The sequence below is a fragment of the Ornithorhynchus anatinus genome, chromosome 14 (genome assembly GCF_004115215.2).
Source record: "Ornithorhynchus anatinus isolate Pmale09 chromosome 14, mOrnAna1.pri.v4, whole genome shotgun sequence".
In the NCBI taxonomy this organism is placed as follows: Eukaryota; Metazoa; Chordata; class Mammalia; order Monotremata; family Ornithorhynchidae; genus Ornithorhynchus; species Ornithorhynchus anatinus.
The window spans coordinates 45,376,710-45,395,948 of NC_041741.1; the positions used below are offsets into that span (position 1 = coordinate 45,376,710).

The following is a 19,239-nucleotide window of genomic DNA, read 5'->3' on the forward strand; positions in this document are numbered from 1 at the left end:
CCCATGCCTCGGAGTCCGGGGACCTGGGTTCTAATCCCACCTCTGACATCTTAATTTTTTTTCTGGTGTTTGTTAAGTGCTTTCTACGTGTCAAGCACTGGGGTAGATAGAAGTTAATCAGGTTGGACCCAGTCCCTGCTCCACAAGTGGGCTCATAGTCTAAACGGGAAGGAGAACAGGTATTGAAATCCCCATTTTACAGTTGAGGAAAGTGAGGCACAGAGAAGTGAAGTGACTTGCCCAAGGTCGCACAGCGGACATGTAGGAGAACTGGGATTAGAACCCATGACCTTCCCACTCCCAGGGCTGTGCTCTATCATTAAGTCGTGCTGCTTAACAAATAGCATTGAAAAAAAAAGCGTGACCTGCATTTCCTTCCTCACTGAGCACCTCCAAAATGGGAGAAAAAGAAACACATTTCAGACTCCTGATCTCCAGACTGAGCTTTCTGGGACTGAGCATGGCCTAGTGGCAAGAACACGAGCTTGGGGGTCAGAGGACATGGGTTCTAATCCCGGCTCCGCCACTTGTTCGCTGTGTGACCTTGGGCAAGTCACTTCACTTCTCTGTGCCTCAGTTACCTCATCTGTAAAACGGGGATGAAGACTGTGAGCGCCAATGTGGAAAGGAGGGACTGTGTCGAACCTGATTACCTTGATTCTACACCAGTGCTTAGAACAGTGCCTGGCATATAGTAAGCGCTTAACAAATACCCTAATTATTACTAAATTCACCTTCCAGTGGGTTTGTGAGCTGTTCCCTGTCGACTACAAGCTCTCTGTGGGTAGGGATCGCATCTATCGATGTGACCCCTGTACATAAACACGAAGTCTCGTGGCCCAGGACTAGCTTCCCCCTTCCTCTTCCGGGGACTGCTAAACGTGGGAGCCAGGCCCCAGTGGAGCTGAGAGTCGACGAGAACGAGGCCTTAACTCAACAGGCAACCGAGTGGACCTGAGCCAATGGAGACCCGCCATCTGCAAGGACATCACAGGGAGGGGGAAGGGTCGAACTTGGGTGCATTGGATCGACCCCTGTGGAGGAGTGGGCCGGAGAAGGATGCCCGGTGGAGTCTGGTTTCGGTCGTTTTAATTGTCAAACCCCAAAACGTTCATATAAATACATCGTTCTGTAAAATACGGTCCATCCGATCGACTCCCTCCCGCAACGCTTAAAAATAAAATAGAAAAACCGCCACTGAGAAGTACAAACGTACAGGAGGTTCCCGATGAATAAGGTGGAGGCCACCCAGCTCTCCCCGAGGAAGTTAGTGTTTGGAATTGGGGGTTGCTGGGGGGTGGGGGGAGTCTTGACCTCTTACCTCAGCAGTGGTATGGGTGACGGTCCAAGGCTAAGGTACCCCAGCTGGGAAGAGCCCCTTCCCTCCGCCCCTGTGTGCTGTCAGCTGTGCAAGGGGTAGAAGGGTGAAAATGGGTAGTGGGGCTGCACGGTGGCTGAGGGACGTGAATGGTTAAGAAGCCGGTTTTCCACCCCCTTTCAGACATGGTCCCGTTATGGAGGAGATGATAGGGACGATTCATTATGGGTGGTGGGGGGAGGGTGTTGGGGAGAGCAGGGAAAGAAGAGAGGCAGGAGAACATTTAGCTGTCAATCAAGAGGTGGTCCCTGCCTACACTGGGGAGAAAGGGAGAGACCTAGCCAGGTGCCGGGGGTGGGATGGTGAGCGGGTGCGGGGACGAGGAGGGGACCAGCACCCGGAGTTATTCCAAACTGTGACACCTGGATGGGACGGGGTGCGGGGGGAAGACAAGACAGAGATGAGGAGTGAGTGGGGTTTACTGGGCTCCCTGCTCCTCCTTTTCAATCTGGAATCACCTTTCAAGGATAAATCCCCACCTGCCCCTCCCCAATGCCCCTATTCTCAGGGTGAAATAGTCCATAAATTGGGGGGGGACAGACACACACACACATACACACAGGAGGTGGGGAAGAGAGAGAGGGAGAGAGAGAGCGCATGTAACCCAGAAAACTGGCCCTATGCTAGAAAAAGAAAAAAACCCTAACTTCCCTTCTAAAAGCCAGGGCCTGCCTGAGGCTGCTTCTCCACCCTGCTGCAGGTTGAAGGGGGCAGTGGGGTTTGGGGGTGGGACTGAGTGTGTGGGAGGTGGGGCTATCAGGAACACTTCCAGACACACACAGCCAAGCTGCCTCCGAAGAACATGTAGAGAAGATTCTTCACCTCGTGGGTGATTTCAAAGCCAAAGCCCTCGCCAATCACCACGTGCCAGGAGGATCCAAACTTCTTATCCATCGTCTCTTTGATCATCTTGGCAGCACTCTGAAAGGGAAACGTCCTGGTCAGGGGGCAAAGGCAAATTAGGATCGGGGCGGCGGTGGGGGCACTCTAGTAGCACCTGGAGGATCTAGGTTCTAATCCCAACTCTACCACTAACCCACGGAGTGACTTTGGGCAAGTCACTTCACCTCTCTGGGCTTTAGTTTTTCCATCTGTCAAATGGGGATAAGAGAACCTGCCTCTCCCCTACAACGTCCTCCAGTCACTTCACTTCTCTGGACCTCGGTTCCCGCATCTGTAAAATGGGATTTAAGACTGTGAGCCCACGTGGGACACCTGATTAGCTTCTATCTGCCCCAGTGTTTAGTTCACTGCCTGGCACAGAGTAAATGCTTAACAAATACCATTAAAAAAAATCAACTGGCAGCTTGGATTCAAGCCTGGGGGCAGGAGGGGATCGCTTGGAGGGCTGGATTCAGCTCACGGGCTCTAATAATAATAATGATGATGACGATGATGGCATTTGTAAGTGCTTACTATCTACTCCCTAGCTCTGAGGTAGATATACTACAATCAACCATCCCTGTGCCACATGGGGCCCCCAGTGTAAGCGGGAGGGAGAAGGGGGTATTTAAACAGATAAGAAAACAGACACACAGATAAGTAAAGTGACTTCACCAAGGTCACAAAGCAGGCAGGTGGTGGAGCCAGGATTAGAAACTGGGTTTCCTGACTCCCAGTCCTTTGATGTTATTATTATTATTATTTGTTAAATGCCTACTGTGTGTCTAGCACTGTTCTTAGCGCTGGGGTTGATACAAGATAACCAGGTCACAGTCCCTGTCCCATACAGGGCTCACAGTCTAAGGGAGAGAGAGAGAGCACAGGTATGGAATCCCTATTTTACAGATGATCATAATCGGGTTGGACACGGTCCCTGTCCCATATGAGGCTCACGATCTCAACCCCCATTTTACACATGAGGCCTAGAGAAGCCAAGTGACTTGCCCAAAGTCACACAGCAGACAAGTGGCAGAGCGGGGATTAGAACCCATGACCTTCTGACTCCTGCTACCCGATGGCTCAGGAGGGCACGGACCGATGGCTCTCCCGACCCCTGAGGCCTCCTTCCTGTCCACAGTCGGTACCTCGTTGTTGGTGGCAAACTTCTCGCAGGCCGTGACGCACAGCTCCATGGCTTCCACCCGCATCTCTTCCGGCATATCCGTGTGCTGTGGTGGGGTGAGGGGGGAGGCGTGTGACAGACAGAGAGAGGGGTTCAGCAGCACGAACCAGGTACCAGACGGAGCCTGGCGGGGGATGGGGCGGGGGGGCGAGGTCCGGGGCCTTCACTAGCAGCTCTTGTTTTGCTGGGTTCCAGGCCAGAAAGTATCATAATTATAATGGTCATATTTGTTCGTGATAATACTTACGGTTAAAAATAATAATTACGATATTTGAAAAGCGCTTACTATGTGCCAGGCACATTAAACGCTGGAGTGGATAAAGCAAATCAGGTTGGACACGGCCCCCGTCCCACGTGGGGCTCACAGACGTAATCCCCATTTTACAGATGAGGGAACTGAAGCCCAGAGAAGAGAAGGTCACACAGCAGACAAATGGTGGAGCTGGGTTTAGAACCCATGATCTTCTGACTCCCAGGTCTGTGCTCTATCCACTGTACCGTGCCAGGCACTGTACTAGGCGCCGGGGTAGCTAAAAGGTTGTCAGGTTGGACCCGGTCCATGTCCCGCATGGGGTCACCATCTTAATCACCACTTCCCCGGGCCCAGTGCCGGACAGAATTCCGCCTGTGGAGATGATTCACGCCCATCTTCAGACGGGTTCTGAGTCAGACCCCGGAGGCCCGAGACGGAGGCATCTCTATCCCTGTCGTTTCCGAGAGTGGGAAAGCCCAGCGTCCTCACTCGGACTCATCCTCTCCCCATCCTCCAGGGCCCGGAGGACTAGAGGACACTGCCCACGAGCCTCTCCGCCGGCCGCCGGCCCGCCCGGCCGAGATCTTACCCTGACCAGAGGGAAGGTGTGAACTCTCTTATAATCCGCTTCTTCCTTTTTCCCCTCTGCCGGTTCGCCCATGGTCCTCTTACGGTGACAGGCGGGGCGGTTCCGGGAAGGAGCCGAGGCTAGCGGTCGGCCCCGGGCATCGAGAAAGCAGGCCCGGCTTCGGCGGAGGCGGCGGGAAACGCTTCCCCAGCAGGGGATGCTGTTTAAAACGAGAAGAACCAGAAGAAGGTTTTGTTGTTTTTAAAAAAAAAATAATCATCCGTCACATTTGGAAAGGTCACAGTGTCCACCTGACACGACTTGTGGCTGACGCCTCCGCCTTCCTTTTCCAAATGGCTAATTAATTTGTAGACGGGAGATGAGTCAATTTGACATTTGGGTGCCTGGTGAGACACCCTGTCATTATAAAGCAAGTCCCTGCTTTTATACCCTTATTATAAGGAGGGGAAACAGATTTGAGGAGAGGCCAAATGTACTGAAAACCCCGTTTGAAAAACAGCGCCCAGGCCTCGGTCTTAGGGGCTGAGGCTCTCCTATAAACTGTTGCCATCGTAAATGTGTCTCCAAAACCGAGGAGCAAGTACGCACCTGTATCTCCCAGCACATACAAGTTGGGGCGCAGCCTGGCCTAGTGGAAAGAGCCCGGGCCTGGGAATCAGAGGGCCTGGGTTCTATCCCCGGCTCTGCCACGTGTCTGCTGTGTGACCGTGGGCAAGTCGCTTACCTTCTCTGCACCTCGGTTTCCTCATCTGTAAAATGAGGATTAAATCCTACTCCCTCCTACCTAGATAGGACAGGAATGGGTCCAACCTGATGACCATTCATTCAGTCTCCAGTCGGAGGTCTTTGGAAACAGACTGTCTGGCTTTCTCCTAGCACGATCAACCAATCGATCGATCGGTGCTTACTGTGTGCCAAGCACCTGGGAGAGGGCAATTCATTGGAGTCGATACCGTCCCTGCCCAAAAGGAGCTGACGGTCCAGGGGAGTCTCCAAACCTCCTAACTTCTAATCCGTGGTCCGAGCCTACGAGAGCTCTGCGGTTGCTTCGCTGATTTTCGGCATACCCTCCCCCCCCGCCATAACGGGGCCGAGGGCTTGGCCCTAATTAGGTCGGCTGGCAGTCCTTTGATAGATCGGTCGGCAGGCCGGGCAGAATCTCGTTAGGGCTTCTGCTCATGTTTCACACGCTTATAAAATCCATTTGGATCATTTCCTTCCTCTCCCTAGAGATTGGGCCTCTTCTCCGTCTTCGAGCTTTATCATCCCCTTCTCTCCTCTCTTCCTGCTCATTAACGAAAGGGAAAGAAGACCGGGCTTCCTAAGTACCTCCGAGCATCCCTTCCGTCCGGCACCTACTGAAGACGGGATTCGTTACCCTTTGGTCATCGTATTTCTGACAGCTGCCTTCCCGAAGTTCATGTGCAAGTTAAATGTCGTCTGGCTCGATCGGTAAATGATCGAAACATGTTTTACATCTATCAATCAACCGACCGTATTTATTGAGCGCTATGTGCAGAGTACCGTACTAAACGCTTGGGATGAGACAACAGAATTAGCAGATGCATCCCCTGCCCTATTCGAGTTTACGGTCTAGAGGGGGAGATAGACTTTAATACGAATAAATTCGTAAATAATTTATAATATATAATTTAAAGAGATGCACACAAGTGCCACAGTCAAGTTCTGCTCAGTGTATGATCGCAGGATATGTTTCCGATCGTACCTGCTGAAGGAATTACGGGTCTTTCTTCTGACGAAGCCTTGTCTATCTAGAGGGAATTCAATCTGACTTTGGAAGAGACAGTGGGGCACGTGATCGCAGCTTCGAAATGCTTCGTGACAACTAAATGGTGGGCTGTACTTACCGCAGGCTCAGTGGGTACCATTAGACATTCATTAAGCGCTTACTATGTGCCAGGAATTGTAATAAGCACTGGGCTCGATATGAGATAATTGGGTTGGACGTGGTCCCTGACCCACATGGGGCCCCCAGTCTAAATAGGAGGGAGTTTGATTTAATCCCCCATTTACAGGTGAGGTAACTGAGGCACAGAGAAGTGAAGTGACTTGCCCAAGGTCACGCAAGCAGACTAGTGATGGAGTGGACTCACAGGACCGGGCTCTTTCCACTAGGCCACGCTGCTTCAGTGAACACAACCCCCATATCATCGCCCCCAACTGAAGAGCTCAGAGATTTACAGATTTTTAGGAAAATTAAATATACCTTGACAACATTCCGGTGAGATGGAAAGGGGGAAGGGTAGTCCTGATTTTAGAGACAGGGAATCCAAAGTCCCGGATGACTAGAGGCCAGGTATATTCCAAACTCTTGCTAGGGACACGGCCATCCTAGCTGAGGTGATGACAGCCGGAACATTGAAATGGCTTCACTTGAGGCCCCCAGAGAAGGAAGCGGTGTGGCTTAATGGACAGATCTCTGGCCTGGGAGTCAGAAGGATCTGGGTTCCAATCCCGGCTCCACCGCTTGTCTGCTGGGGGTCCCCGGGCAGGTCATTTCACTTCTCTGTGCCTCAGTTCCTTCATCTGTTAAATGGGGATTAAGACTGAGCCCCATGTGGGACAGGGAATGTAGCCAACCGGATAAGCTCGTATCTACTACAGCGCTTCGTACAGTGCCTGGCACATAATAAGCGCTTAACAAATACTGTAAAAAAAAAAAAAAGGAAGACATCTGAAGGTGTCTTGTGAGTGGTTCGACAGATCCGTCAGACCCCAGAATACCGGCCGTCAGCAGCAACGTGGACAAGGAAGCAGTCGTTTCCAGATGCCACAAGCACCACGGTGGGCCGGGAAAAATCCAGAGATCAAGGTGTGACAAGCCGGCACCAACCAGAACAAAGGGAGTCAACAGAAGTGTGAGTCACGCACTGCAACTTGAGGTAGACTTCAGGTCTCCCGCTCTGCCCTTCATCAGCACCTTCCAGTGTTACCCAGTAAGCATCTTTAAACACGTTTTGTTCACGCTCGATGAAACTGGGGATTGAGCGTGGTCTAGCGGAAAGGGCACGGGACGGGAAGTCGGGCGACCCGGGTTCGAGTCCCAGCTCGGCCACTGGTCGGCTGGGTGACCTTGGGCATGTCATTTTACTGTTCTGGGCCTCGGTTTCCTCATCTATAAAATGGAGATTGAGACTGCGAGCCCCTTGTGGGGTAGGGACTGTGTCCTACCTCATAACCATGTATCTGCCGCCGCGCTGAGCGTACAGGAAGAGCTTAATAAATGCTATTGTTATTGTAGGATAATCTAAGGGGGAAGAGTTCACAATCTTCCCACGCAAACCCTGTCCTCCCCCTGCTTTCCCATCACTGTAATAATAATCATCATAATTATGGTATTTGTTAAGCGCTTACTATGTGCCAGACACTGTACTAAGCGCTGGGGTGGATACAAGCAAATTGGGTTGGACCCAGTCCCTGTCCCGCATGGGGCTCACAGTCTCAATCCCCATTTTACAGATGAAGTAACTGAGGCCCAGAGAAGTAAAGTGACTTGCCCAAGATCACACTGCAGACAAATGGCAGAGCTGAGAATAGAATCCATGACCTTCTGATTCCCAGGCCCGTGCTCTATCCACTACGCCAAGCTGCTTCTCCGTAGACGGTCCACCATCCTTCCTCTCTCACAAGTTCATAACTTTGGGGTTTATCCTTGACTCCTCTCTCTCATTCAACGCGCATACTGAACCTACCACCAAATCCTGTCGGTTTGACCTTCCCAACACCACTAAACTCCGCCCTTTCCTCTCCATCCAAACGCTACCACGTTAATCCAAGCATTTATCCAATTCTGCCTTTATTTTATCAGCCTCCTTGCTGACCTCCCTGCCTCTCCTGTCTCTCCCCAGTCCAGTCCATACTTGGGCTTTGCGGCCCGGATCATTTTTCTACAGAAACGTTCAGCCTACGTTTCCCCGCTCCTCAGGAACCTCTAGTCTTTCCCATCCGCCTCCGCATCAAATAGTCTGTAAGCTCACTGTGGGCAAGGAATGTGTCTGTTTATTGTTATTTTGTACTGATCCAAACGCTTAGTACAGTGCTGTACACACAGTGGGCACTCAATAAATACAATTGAGTGAATGAATGAAACTCCTCACAATTGGCTTTTAAACACTCAATCACCTTGCCCCCTCCTATCTCACTTTACTACTCTTCTACTACAACCCAGCCCGCACGCTTCACTCCTCTAATGCCAACCCACTCACCGTACCTCGATCTCTTCTATCTCACCGCCGATCTCTCACCCACGTCCTGCTGCTGGCCTGGAACGCCCTCCCTCTTCATATCCGACAGTTACTCTCCCCACCTTCAAAGCCCTGTTGAAGGGACATCTCCTTCCCTGACTAAGCCTTTTTTTCCTTTTCTTCCAACTCCCGTCAGTGTCACCCTGACTTGCTCCTTTTATTTATTGTTCCCTCCCAGCCCTACAGCACATAGGTACCTATCTGTGATTTTATTTCTACTACTGTCTCCCCTTCTAAACTCTAAACTCATCACGTGTTTGTTAAATCTGTCTCCCCTTCTAGACTGTAAACTCATCCCGTGTTTGTTATATGGTACTCTCCCGAGTGCTCAGCGCAGTGATCTGCACAAGGTAGGTGCTCAATAAATATAACTGACGACCAAATTGGCGAAAATTGGCGAAACCGACTTGGCAGCCTTCTCAGGTAGCCATGCAAACTCACCCGGCCCAGAGACTTCGGGCCTGAAAGGAAGTAGGCCACGCCAAAAAGAAATCGGGCAACGGACAAGACGGAATTCTAATTTAAACGGACAATAAGCCTCAGCACCAGTACCGGTTTTACCTACAGGCCCTTGACATTCACAGCCAGAATCCTCATATCCTTCTAGAATCCCAAACCAAGCCTGGCCTTGATTCATTCAGCCCCACGGGTTTTGTTTCTTTACTGCTTTCATCTAGCAGTAGCCTCTTCACCAGCGTTGCAAGAACTTCTCCTAGGCAACAAGAATCACACAGAACAGGCTCCTTCTGGAGTTCTCCATATTGTGGGTGCTCCGTCTTTTGACTCCAGCGCATCTCTGACCTCAGCCGCCACTCTTTATAATTAGCTACACAAAGTTTGTTCGGAGAGGAAGGTTTAGGGAGAGTTGCTGCAGCTCAGAGCCAAATTAGTTGGAGGAAAAAACGGAAGGGACTCAGTTCCTTGAAGTAGAGAGGGTCGACTGGATATTACTTATTATATAATAATAACGTTGGTATTTGTTAAGCGCTTACTATGTGCAGAGAACTGTTCGAAGCACTGGGGTAGATACAGGGGAATCAGGTTGTCCCACATGAGGCTCACAGTCTTCACCCCCATTTTACAGATGAGGGAACTGAGGCACAGAGAAGTTAAGTGACTTGCCCACAGTCACACAGCTGACGAGTGGCAGAGCCGGAATTCGAACCCATGACCTCTGACTCCCAAGCCCGTGCTCTTTCCACTGAGCCAGGCTACTTTCCGAGCCACGCTGCTTCTCTTCTAAAATATTTTATTACATTAATGTCCGCCTGCCCTTCTAGACTGTAAACTGGGCTCGCTTCAGGAGTAACTGTAAAGCGCTTACTTTGTGCCAGGCACTGTTCTAAACGCTGGAATAGATACATGCTAATCAGGTTGGACCCGATCTCTGTTCCACGTGGCTCACAGTCTTAATCCCCCTTTTACAGATGACGGAGCTGAGGCGCGGAGAAGTGGTGACTTGCTCAAGGTCACACAGCAGACAAGTAGCAGAGCCAGGATTAGAACCCAGGTCCTTCTGACTCCCAGACCCATGCTCTATCCACTAGGCCACACTGCTTCACTCTGTGTCCGTTATGAGTAGGGGCCTCGTCTACCAACTCCAGTATACTGTACCCCTCCAGGTTCTCAACACACAGCTCTACACACTCAATAAATATGATGGATTGATTGACTGAATGAACTTCTGGACTTTCCGCACTTGGATTCGTACCTTTTATTCACCGCTCCTTCAGCCCCACAGCGCCGATGTACGTATCCGTAATTTATTTGTTTATATTAAAGTCCGCCTCCCCCTCTAGCCTGTGAAGCTTGTTGTGGGCAGGGAATGTGTCTACCTACTCTATTAAACGCTCAGTTCGTGCTCTGTCCACAGTAGAGCACTCAATAAAAGTGATTGATCGATCGACCGGACCGCTTTCAGCTTCTCCGCCCTCCCAATTCGGGCTCAAAACCATGGACGACGCCAAAGCTTTGGGTGTGAGCTCCTTGCAGTTTCACTGAATGCCATCTCAGCTTGACTCTTCTAAAATGGATTTCTTGCCCACGGCGTCCCTGGGTTTCTTGTACTAGAATTGGGAGCCCGCTGGCGAAGGTCCAGATGATGCAGTGAAGAGGGCACTGTGATGACCACCACATAGGAGAAGCAGTGTGGCGTGGACAGAGGACAGGACTGGAAGTCGGGAGACCTGGGTTCTCCGATCCTGGCTCCGCTGCTGGCCTGCTGGGTGACCTTGGGCAAGGCAGCGAACCTCTCTGTGCCGCAGGTCCTTCTGATAACTAGGTTCTTCTGACAACCAGGTCCGTACTCTATCCGCTAGGCCACGCTACTCGGGAGGGACATCACCTCGTTAAACCTGTACCCGCCCTGGCGCTCAGAACAGTGTTTGATACCCTGTAAGCACTTTACAGAGACCATAAAAAATTTAGAACGATGACTTCAGTAACTGTCATAAATGGATGAAAAGCAAGAGGCAGGATGCGGGGACCGTGCCGGAGAAACGGAATCAATCAATCAATGGTATTTACTGAGCGCCTACTATGTGCAGCTCACTGTACTAAGCGCTTGGGAGAGTACCAAGCTGCTTCTATGCTTGGAAGCGGCATGGCGTAACGGACAGAGCACGGGACTGGGAGTCAGAAGGTTGTGGGTTCTAATCCCAGCTCCGCCACTCGTCATTCATTCAATCTATTAATTGAGCACTTACTGTGTGCAGAGCACTGTACTAAGCGCTTGGAAAGGACAATTCGGCAACAGATAGAGACAATCCCTGCCCAACAATGGGCTCACAGTCGAAAAGGGGGAGACAGCAAAACAAAACAAGCAGACAGGCATCAATACCATCAAAATTGATAAATAGAATCACAGAGATATGTACATCATTAATAAAATGGAGTAATAAATATTATAGACAAATAGGCACAAGTGCTATGGGGAGGGGAAGGGGGTAGAGCAGAGGGAGGGAGTGTGGGGGGATGGGGAGGGGAGAAGGAATGGAGGGAAAGGGAGGGCTCAGTCTGGGAAGGCCTCCTGGAGGAGGTGAGCTCTCAGTAGGGCTTGGAAGAGGGGAAGCGAGTTAGTTTGGCGGAGGTGAGGAGGGAGGGTATAATGATGGTACTTGTTAAGCATTTACTATGTGCCAAGCACTGTTCTAAGCGCTGTCCCACATGGGGCTCACAGTCTTCATCACCATTTTATAGATGAGGTCACTGAGGTACAGAGAAGGCCCAAAGTCACTGAGCTGACAAGTGGTGGAGCCGGGATTAGAACCCACAGCCTCTGACCCAAGCCCGGGCTCTTTCCACCAAGCCACACTACTGGCTTTGGGCAAGTCCCCACCCCCACTCTAGACTGTGAGCCCGCTGTGGGCAGGGACTGCCTCTCTTGGTCGCCGAATTGTACTTTCCAGGTGCTCAGTAAAGTGCTCTGCACACGACAAGCGCTCCATAAACACGACTGAATGACTGAAAGTCACTTAGAGAAGCACTTCTCTGTGCCTCAGTTACTTCATCTGTAAAATGGGGATTAACCGTGAGCCTCACGTGGGACGACCTGATGACCCTGTATCTACCCCAGCGCTTAGAACAGTGCTCGGCACATAGTAAGCGCTAAACAAATACCAACATTATCATTATTATTATTACTTCTCTGGCCCTCAGTTCCCTCATCTGTCAAAATGGGGAGTAAAACAGTGGGAGAGGGGGCTGGGTCCAACCCCATCTGCTGGGATCCACCCCAGCGCTTAGTACAGGGCCTGACACAGAGTAAGCGCTTAGCAAATACCATTATTATTATTATTCCCATACAGCAGAATTAATGGACACATTCCCCGCCCATGAGGACCTTAACTCCAGAGGGGAAGCCAGGCATTAATCTCAGAGAATGTAAGAGAATTAATCTAATCTGAGAGAATCTAAGAGAATTAGTCTAGAGAAGCAGCGTGGCTCAGTGGAAAGAGCCCGGGCTTGGGAGCCAGAGGTCCTGGGTTCGAATCCCGCCTCTGCCACTTGTCAGCTGGGTGACTGTGGGCAAGTCACTTCCCTTCTCTGGGCCTCAGTGACCTCCTCTGCAAAATGGGGATGAAGGCTGGGAGCCTCACGTGGGACCACCTGATGACCCTGGATCTCCCCCAGCGCTTAGACCAGTGCTCTGCCCAGAGTAAGCGCTTAGCAAATACCAATATTATTATTATTAAAGAATGGATAATAAGTACATCATTTAAAGACATGAGCAAAAGCGCTGTGGCGGGGGGGGGGGGAGGGGGCTCCCCCCGCGCGCGCCCCCGCCTCCCCCCCCGCGCGCGCGCGCGCGCCTCACCTGCTCCCGCCGGGGCCGCGGCCGGGCCCGAAGCGCAGCCCCGCTTCGGTTGTCAAGGAGGGGACACCGGCTTCCCCTAGCAACCGCGCAGGAAGTCCCGCCCTCCCGAAACTCGACACCCGATTGGCCCGGGGGCCTAAGGCCTATTGGGGCGAGGGAGTGTCAATCACCCGAGGGGGCGGAGCCTTGCACGAGGCCTGCAAATCTTCCATTTCTGCCCCTTTTCCCTCCAAATGGGGCTCGGTGCTGCTGCTATTTTCCGTGCAGGGTGGCATGCCGGCGGACCCTGTTCGTTCACCTCACTTGCCGCTTTTGTGCATTCACTCATTAGTATTTATTGAGCGCTTATTAATAATGTCGGTATTTGTTAAGGGCTTACTATGTGCAGAGCACCGTTCTAAGCGCTGGGGGAGATACAGGGTCATCAGGTTGGCCCAAGTGAGGCTCCCAGTTAATCCCCGTTTTACAGATGAGGGAACTGAGGCCCAGAGAAGTGAAGTGACTTGCCCACAGTCCCACAGCTGACAAGTGGCGGAGCTGGGATTCGAACTCATGACCTCGGACCCCCAAGCCCAGGCTCTTTCCACTGTGTGCACAGCAATGGACTAAGCGCTTATAATAGACAAATCGGCCACAGATAGAGACAGTCCCTGCCCATTGACGGGTTTACAGCAGCGTGGTTCAATGGAAAGAGCCAGAGGTCATGGGTTCGAATCCCGCTCTGCCACTTAATAATGTTGGTATTTGTTAAGCGCTTACTATGTGCAGAGCACTATTCTAAGCGCTGGGGGAGATACTGGGTCATCAGGTTGTCCCACATGAGACTCACAGTTAATCCCCATTTTCCAGGTGAGGACACTGAAGACACAGTCCCACAGTTGACAAGTGGCAGAGCAGGGATTCGAACCCATGACCTCTGACTCCCGAGCCCTGGCTCTTTCCACTGAGCCACGCTGCTTCTCACTTGGCAGCTGTGTGACTGTGGGCAAGTCACTTCACTTCTCTGGGCCTCAATGACCTCATCTGTAAAATGGGGATGAACACTGGGAGCGTCACCTGATGACCCTGTATCTACCCCAGCACTTAGAACAGTGCTCTGCACATAGTAAGCACTTACCAAATACCAACATTATTATTATTAGAACAGTGCTCTGCACATAGTAAGCACTTTACAAATACCAACATTATTTGAGAAGCATCATGGCTCCGTGGCAAGAGCCCAGGCTTGGGAGTCAGAGGTCATGGGTTCTAATCCAAATCCGCCGCTTGCCAGCTGTGTGACTTTGGGCAACTCACTTCACTTCTCTGGGCCTCAGTGACCTCATCTGTAAAATGGGGATTAAAACTATAAGCCCCACGTGGGACCACCTGATCACCTTGTATTCCCCCGGCATTTAGAACAGTGCTTTGCACATAGTAAGCGCTTAACAAATACCAACATTATTATTATTATTATTCATCCCTCCTCCCAGTCCCACTGCACTTACATACATATCTAGAATTGTATTTATTTAATATATATACCCCTTGGTAATTGCATTTATTGAATAATAATAATAGTTATAATTATGGTATTTGTTAAGCACTTACTTTGCGCCAGGCACAGGACACATTCCCCGCCCATGAGGACCTTAACTCCAGAGGGGAAGCCAGGCATTAATCTCAGAGAATGTAAGAGAATTAATCTAATCTGAGAGAATCTAAGAGAATTAGTCTAGAGAAGCAGCGTGGCTCAGTGGAAAGAGCCCGGGCTTGGGAGCCAGAGGTCCTGGGTTCGAATCCCGCCTCTGCCACTTGTCAGCTGGGTGACTGTGGGCAAGTCACTTCCCTTCTCTGGGCCTCAGTGACCTCCTCTGCAAAACCTTACTTAAAAATCACCTCCTCCAAGAGGCCTTCCCAGACTGAGCTCCTCTTCCCCCTCTACTCCCTCTGCCATCCCCCCTTTACCTCTCCGCAGCTAAAGCCTCATTTTCCCCTTTTCCCTCTGCTCCTCCACCTCTCCCTTCCCATCCCCACAGCACTGTACCCGTCCGCTCAACTGTATATATTTTCGTTACCCTATTTATTTTGTTAATGAATTGTACATCGCCTTGATTCTATTTAGTTGCCATCGGTTTTTATGAGATGTTCTTCCCCTTGACGCTGTTTAGTGCCATTGTTCTTGTCTGTCCGTCTCCCCCGATTAGACTGTAAGCCCGTCAAACGGCAGGGACTGTCTCTATCTGTTGCCGACTTGTTCATCCCAAGCGCTTAGTACAGTGCTCTGCACATAGTAAGCGCTCAATAAATACTATTGAATGAATGAATGAATAATGTCCATCCCCCAGTTCTAGACTTTAATCGGTCGATCATATTTCGAAACTGTGAGACCACTGTTGGGCAGGGATTGTCTCTGTTGCCCAACTGTACTTTCCAAGCGCTTAGTACGGAGCTCTGCACACAGTAAGCGCTCAATAAATACGATTGAATAAATGAGATGCATCGGGAGAGTACCATCCAACAGAGTTGGTAGACATATTCCTTGCCCACAGTGAGTTTACAGTCTAGAGGGAAGATAGGCATTAATATAGATAGACGTTAATATTAATTATTGTTATGGACATATGTGCTTTGGGACTGAGGGAGGGTGAATAAAGGGTGTGAATTCAAGAGCAAGGACGCCGCAGAAGGGAGTGGGAGTGGAAGCTGCCAGCTTCCAGTGGGTTGCCTAACAGAATGTAGAGCCCAGGAGAGCAGGCAACTGTAAATCCCCCAACCTCAGGGGCTGGCGGGGAGAGGGGAAGGTTCAGAACCACAAGGACAAGGATGGAGGGGAGAGGAGCTCCTGGGTGAGAACGGTGGGCTTTGGGCTTCCCACTAGTGCCAGATCCAGGACCCCATCAGATGAGCCGTGCGTGGGTCAGATGGACAAGGACGGGAATGAAGTGAGGAGATGGGGAAGAGATGGGCAATTTAGTAATGAAGTTTCAGACTTGGCCATCGTGTGATGTTTAGGGTGGCCGGTCAACTGGTTTTAGACTGGGCAGTCCTGTTTTCTCCATAATTCATTTATTTATACTAACATCTATCTCCTCCTCTGGATTGTAAGCTCCTTAAGGGCAGGGAATGTGTCTACCAACTGTGTTCTACTGAATTCTCTCAAGTGCTTAGAAGAGTGCTCTGCACACAGTGAGCGCTCAATAAATACCATTGATTGATTGATTGATTTTCAGCTGGCTTGCCTTCCGTCCACTTTCGGATGCTTTATGTCCTTTTTTAAAAAAAAAATAGCACGGAGCATCATAGCCTAGTGGAAAAAGCACTCCTCGGTGGGAGTCAGGAAACCTCCTTGGCAGGAGCTCTAATCCAAGCTCTACCACTTGCCAGCTGTTCTGCCCTTGGGCACATCACTTCACTGGACCTCAGTTTCCTCACCTGTAAAACAGGAAGAAGATGCCCATTCTCCCTCTCTCTTAGACTGTGAGCCTCGTGTGGGACAGGGACTATATCCGATGCACTTTTAGTGTATCTACCTCAGTGCTTACAGCAGATCTTAGCATTTACTAAGCGCTTAATACCACAATTATTTTTCATTATCCCCCTTCCCCTCCCCAAGCCTTCCCTTCCTTCCCCTTCCACGACTGATTCTGCAAAGGATTAGCAGCAATTTGCCCCAGCCCTTTCCCGATCCCCACCTGATCCCCACCGTGCACGCTTCGGTTCCAAGAAGGATTAGCGCCAATTTGCACAACTTCCTTCTAACCCCCGACCCCCAACGCACACACTCTTGGCCACGAAAAGAGTCCAAAGGAAACATCAAGTTTATTGTCAACGGTCACAGTAGCTCCAGAAAAAGACATATACCACACGCGCGCACACACACACACACACATACACACACACGCGCGCACACTTAAATGTCAAATCTCCAATCTCAGATCACAGATGTACAAAATGGGGGTGGGGGAGGAGAGAGAGGAAGAGAAGGGAGAGAGAGCAGCTCGGAGCCGGGGGCTGCCTGGGTTTGGGCGCCCCAGGATCACAGTGTTTCACCTCGCAAACACAATCATCGCTCAACCTCGGCTCCCCAGGCCCTGCCGGGGTCTGGCGTCTGGGGACGGGGGCGGTCGGGAGAGGACAGGGTCTGTTGGCATTCGCGAGCGTGACGAGGCGGGAAGAAAGGGGGGAGCTTGGCCGGGGAGATGGAGGGGCGAGGAGATGATCAGAGCTGATGAGGACAGGAATGGGAAACCCCCACCCTGGGAGGGTGTCGGCCTTAACTGGCCACGACCAACTCAACGGTCAACGGGGAGGAAGGGACACGGGACGGGCCTAGTCTGGGTTAGGGCGCAGACGATCACAAGACCGAGACGAAAGAACCGGGCCCGTGTCCTGAGGCGGGGGAGAAGGGAGGATGGCACACCCGGGGGAGGGAGGGGAAACTAAGGCTTCGTACACCCTCCCGTCTGGAGTCCGATCTCTGCCCGCTGCTTCCTCTCGGGCCTCAGGCCCCTGGTGGCTAGGAGGCAGGGGTGGGAATGAGGAAAGAGAACCCGATTCTTTCCACCGGGCCTGACTTCCCCACAACATTTACAGCATAAACCCCTGGTGGGTGAGGAGCTGGGATGTTGTACCTGGCCTCAACGCTTAATCTTTGCTGGTAATAAGAATAACAACGAAACCTAAATCCTCCCGCCCCAATGGCACCCATTCAGCTGTGCCCATCCTCCTGCAACCCAGCAAGCAGGAAATGGGCACTCCGAATGAATCAGGGGCAGTGCGGGGGGGGGGGGGGGGGGGGCGCCTGAGCAACAGCCTATCTTTCTCCCTTTTACTTGGCTCCAGGCCCAGCTCCTTCAGGAAGCCCTCCTTGGTTCACCTCACCCATTCTCCAAACTGCCAGCTCAATTGACCGATTCAACCGATCAATCAATGGTATTTATTGAGCGCTTGCTATAGGCAGAACACTGTACTAAGCGCTTGGGAGAGCACAATACGACAGAATTAGCAGGAGCGTTCCCTGCCCATTACAAGCTTACAGTCTTTCTGGTGGCATGACTGTGTTCTCCAGGGAAGCAAGTCTGGTCTCCCCAATAAGATGACAAGTTCCTTCAAGGAGGGGTCCATGACTTCTCTCTGATGGGGCTCCCAGGGGCTTACACAAGAAGAACTCTGGCCCCCGTGGGGGCTTCACCAAAGACCACTCCCTGCTCCTCTTGGCTCCCCCTTTTAGCCCCGGGAGGGGAGGGGGGACAGCATGGAAGGATCCAGTGGGAAGGGCTCCCACCCCCAACAGCCTGGAACGAGCAGCAGGAGGAGGGGGAGAAGGGAGAAGTGGGTCCCATCTGATGCACTTGTACCTCCCCTGACCCTTAAAACGGTGTTTGACGCATAGTAAGCGCTTAGCCCATGCCATCATTACTTACTACAGTGCTCTGCGCATAGTAAGCACTCAGAAAATACCACTGATTGATTAGCCATCAATTAATTAAATGGGGCCAGACGGACCAGCAATGCCGCGGCGACACCTCCGCCCCACAGACTCGACGCTCCGGGTGGCTGAGCAGACGGGCAAAGCTGGGACCTCACAGGGACCGTGAGTCTCGGTGGCTTTACCGAGCTGGAAGCCCCGGCCCAGAGCGTCTCCAGTCCCCAGGAGCCTGGGACGCACGAGAGGACCAGGGGTGCCTCGTCGCACCGTTTCGATAATGGATAGGGGCGTTGGACTATCTTTAGCCCCAGAAGCTTCTGTCCTTTAAACCAGATTGAAAGACCGCTATTCTCTCAAAACCTCCCAGAAACCCAGGGTCCAAAGTCTGCCATCGCCATAGCAACGGCAAGCGACTTTGCCATCGAGGCACTTAACCCAGCGTTCTCGCTGATGTCATCAGCCGTTGCCAGGGAGACACCAAGTTCAGTGGGTTCTGGCTAAAGGAAGGAGCCATTTTAGGGAGCGGGACGAGCCAAAGAGGGTGGAGTAGTCCAGGATGGGGAGGATGGGGGACGGGGGGCTAACTCTGCACTTGTGATTTTGAAGGAATGTGTCTGTTTATCGTTAAACTGTACTCTCTCAAGCGTTAAGCACAGTGCCCTGCACATGATAAGCGCTCAATAAAAGCGATCGACTGACTGACTGAAACATCCATCTGCACGACGGACTCATGGAATCCCCACTGTGGAGTCGGGGCCCGGCCCGCGCTAGCTCTAGTCCCAGAGGGGCTCTTGGATCAATGAAAGGCTGAGGACCAGGGGACAGGGAGGGCGGAAAAGTGGGGATGAATAGAAGGGAGAATCGGTCTGCGGTGTCGGCAACTAGAACCAAACTTGGCAAGTCGAACGGCCCGGCCCCTGGGACGCCAGCCTCCAGCTCTGTGGAGGAGGAGGCCTTGTGGGTT

At 51.6% G+C, this 19,239-nt stretch overlaps 1 protein-coding gene across 3 annotated transcripts; it reads right to left on the reverse strand.

Annotated features, from left to right (window-relative positions):
* Positions 1 to 1,072: 1,072 nt before the first annotated feature.
* On the reverse strand, positions 1,073 to 12,925 carry DNAL4 (dynein axonemal light chain 4). 3 transcript variants are annotated; one of them, XM_029079518.2, is made up of 5 exons: positions 12,866 to 12,925; positions 4,286 to 4,484; positions 3,406 to 3,489; positions 2,201 to 2,299; positions 1,073 to 1,740 (listed from the first exon to the last, which is right to left on the reverse strand). In XM_029079518.2, exons 2-5 carry the CDS (start codon positions 4,355 to 4,357, stop codon positions 1,609 to 1,611), a joined length of 387 nt encoding a protein of 128 aa, XP_028935351.1. In that variant the 5' UTR covers positions 4,358 to 4,484; positions 12,866 to 12,925; the 3' UTR covers positions 1,073 to 1,608. The 3 variants fall into 3 exon arrangements, with proteins under 3 accessions (XP_028935351.1, XP_028935352.1, XP_039770048.1); XM_029079519.2 differs by lacking the exon at positions 12,866 to 12,925 and adding an exon at positions 8,992 to 9,056; XM_039914114.1 differs by having other exon boundaries at positions 1,073 to 2,299; positions 12,866 to 12,923.
* Between the last annotated feature and the right edge of the window lie 6,314 nt (positions 12,926 to 19,239).

Bases quoted from the DNA above. Each gene is read 5' to 3' on its own strand.
- DNAL4 (XM_029079518.2), bottom strand. From the start codon at position 4,357: ATGGGCGAACCGGCAGAGGGGAAAAAGGAAGAAGCGGATTATAAGAGA. The intron at 2,300-3,405 runs GTACCGACTGTG...TTTCCCTTTCAG, and splicing joins AGTTTGCCACCAACAACGAG to AGTGCTGCCAAGATGATCAA. The intron at 1,741-2,200 runs GTGAAGAATCTT...CGTCCCATCCAG, and splicing joins GCTTTGAAATCACCCACGAG to GTGTCACAGTTTGGAATAAC.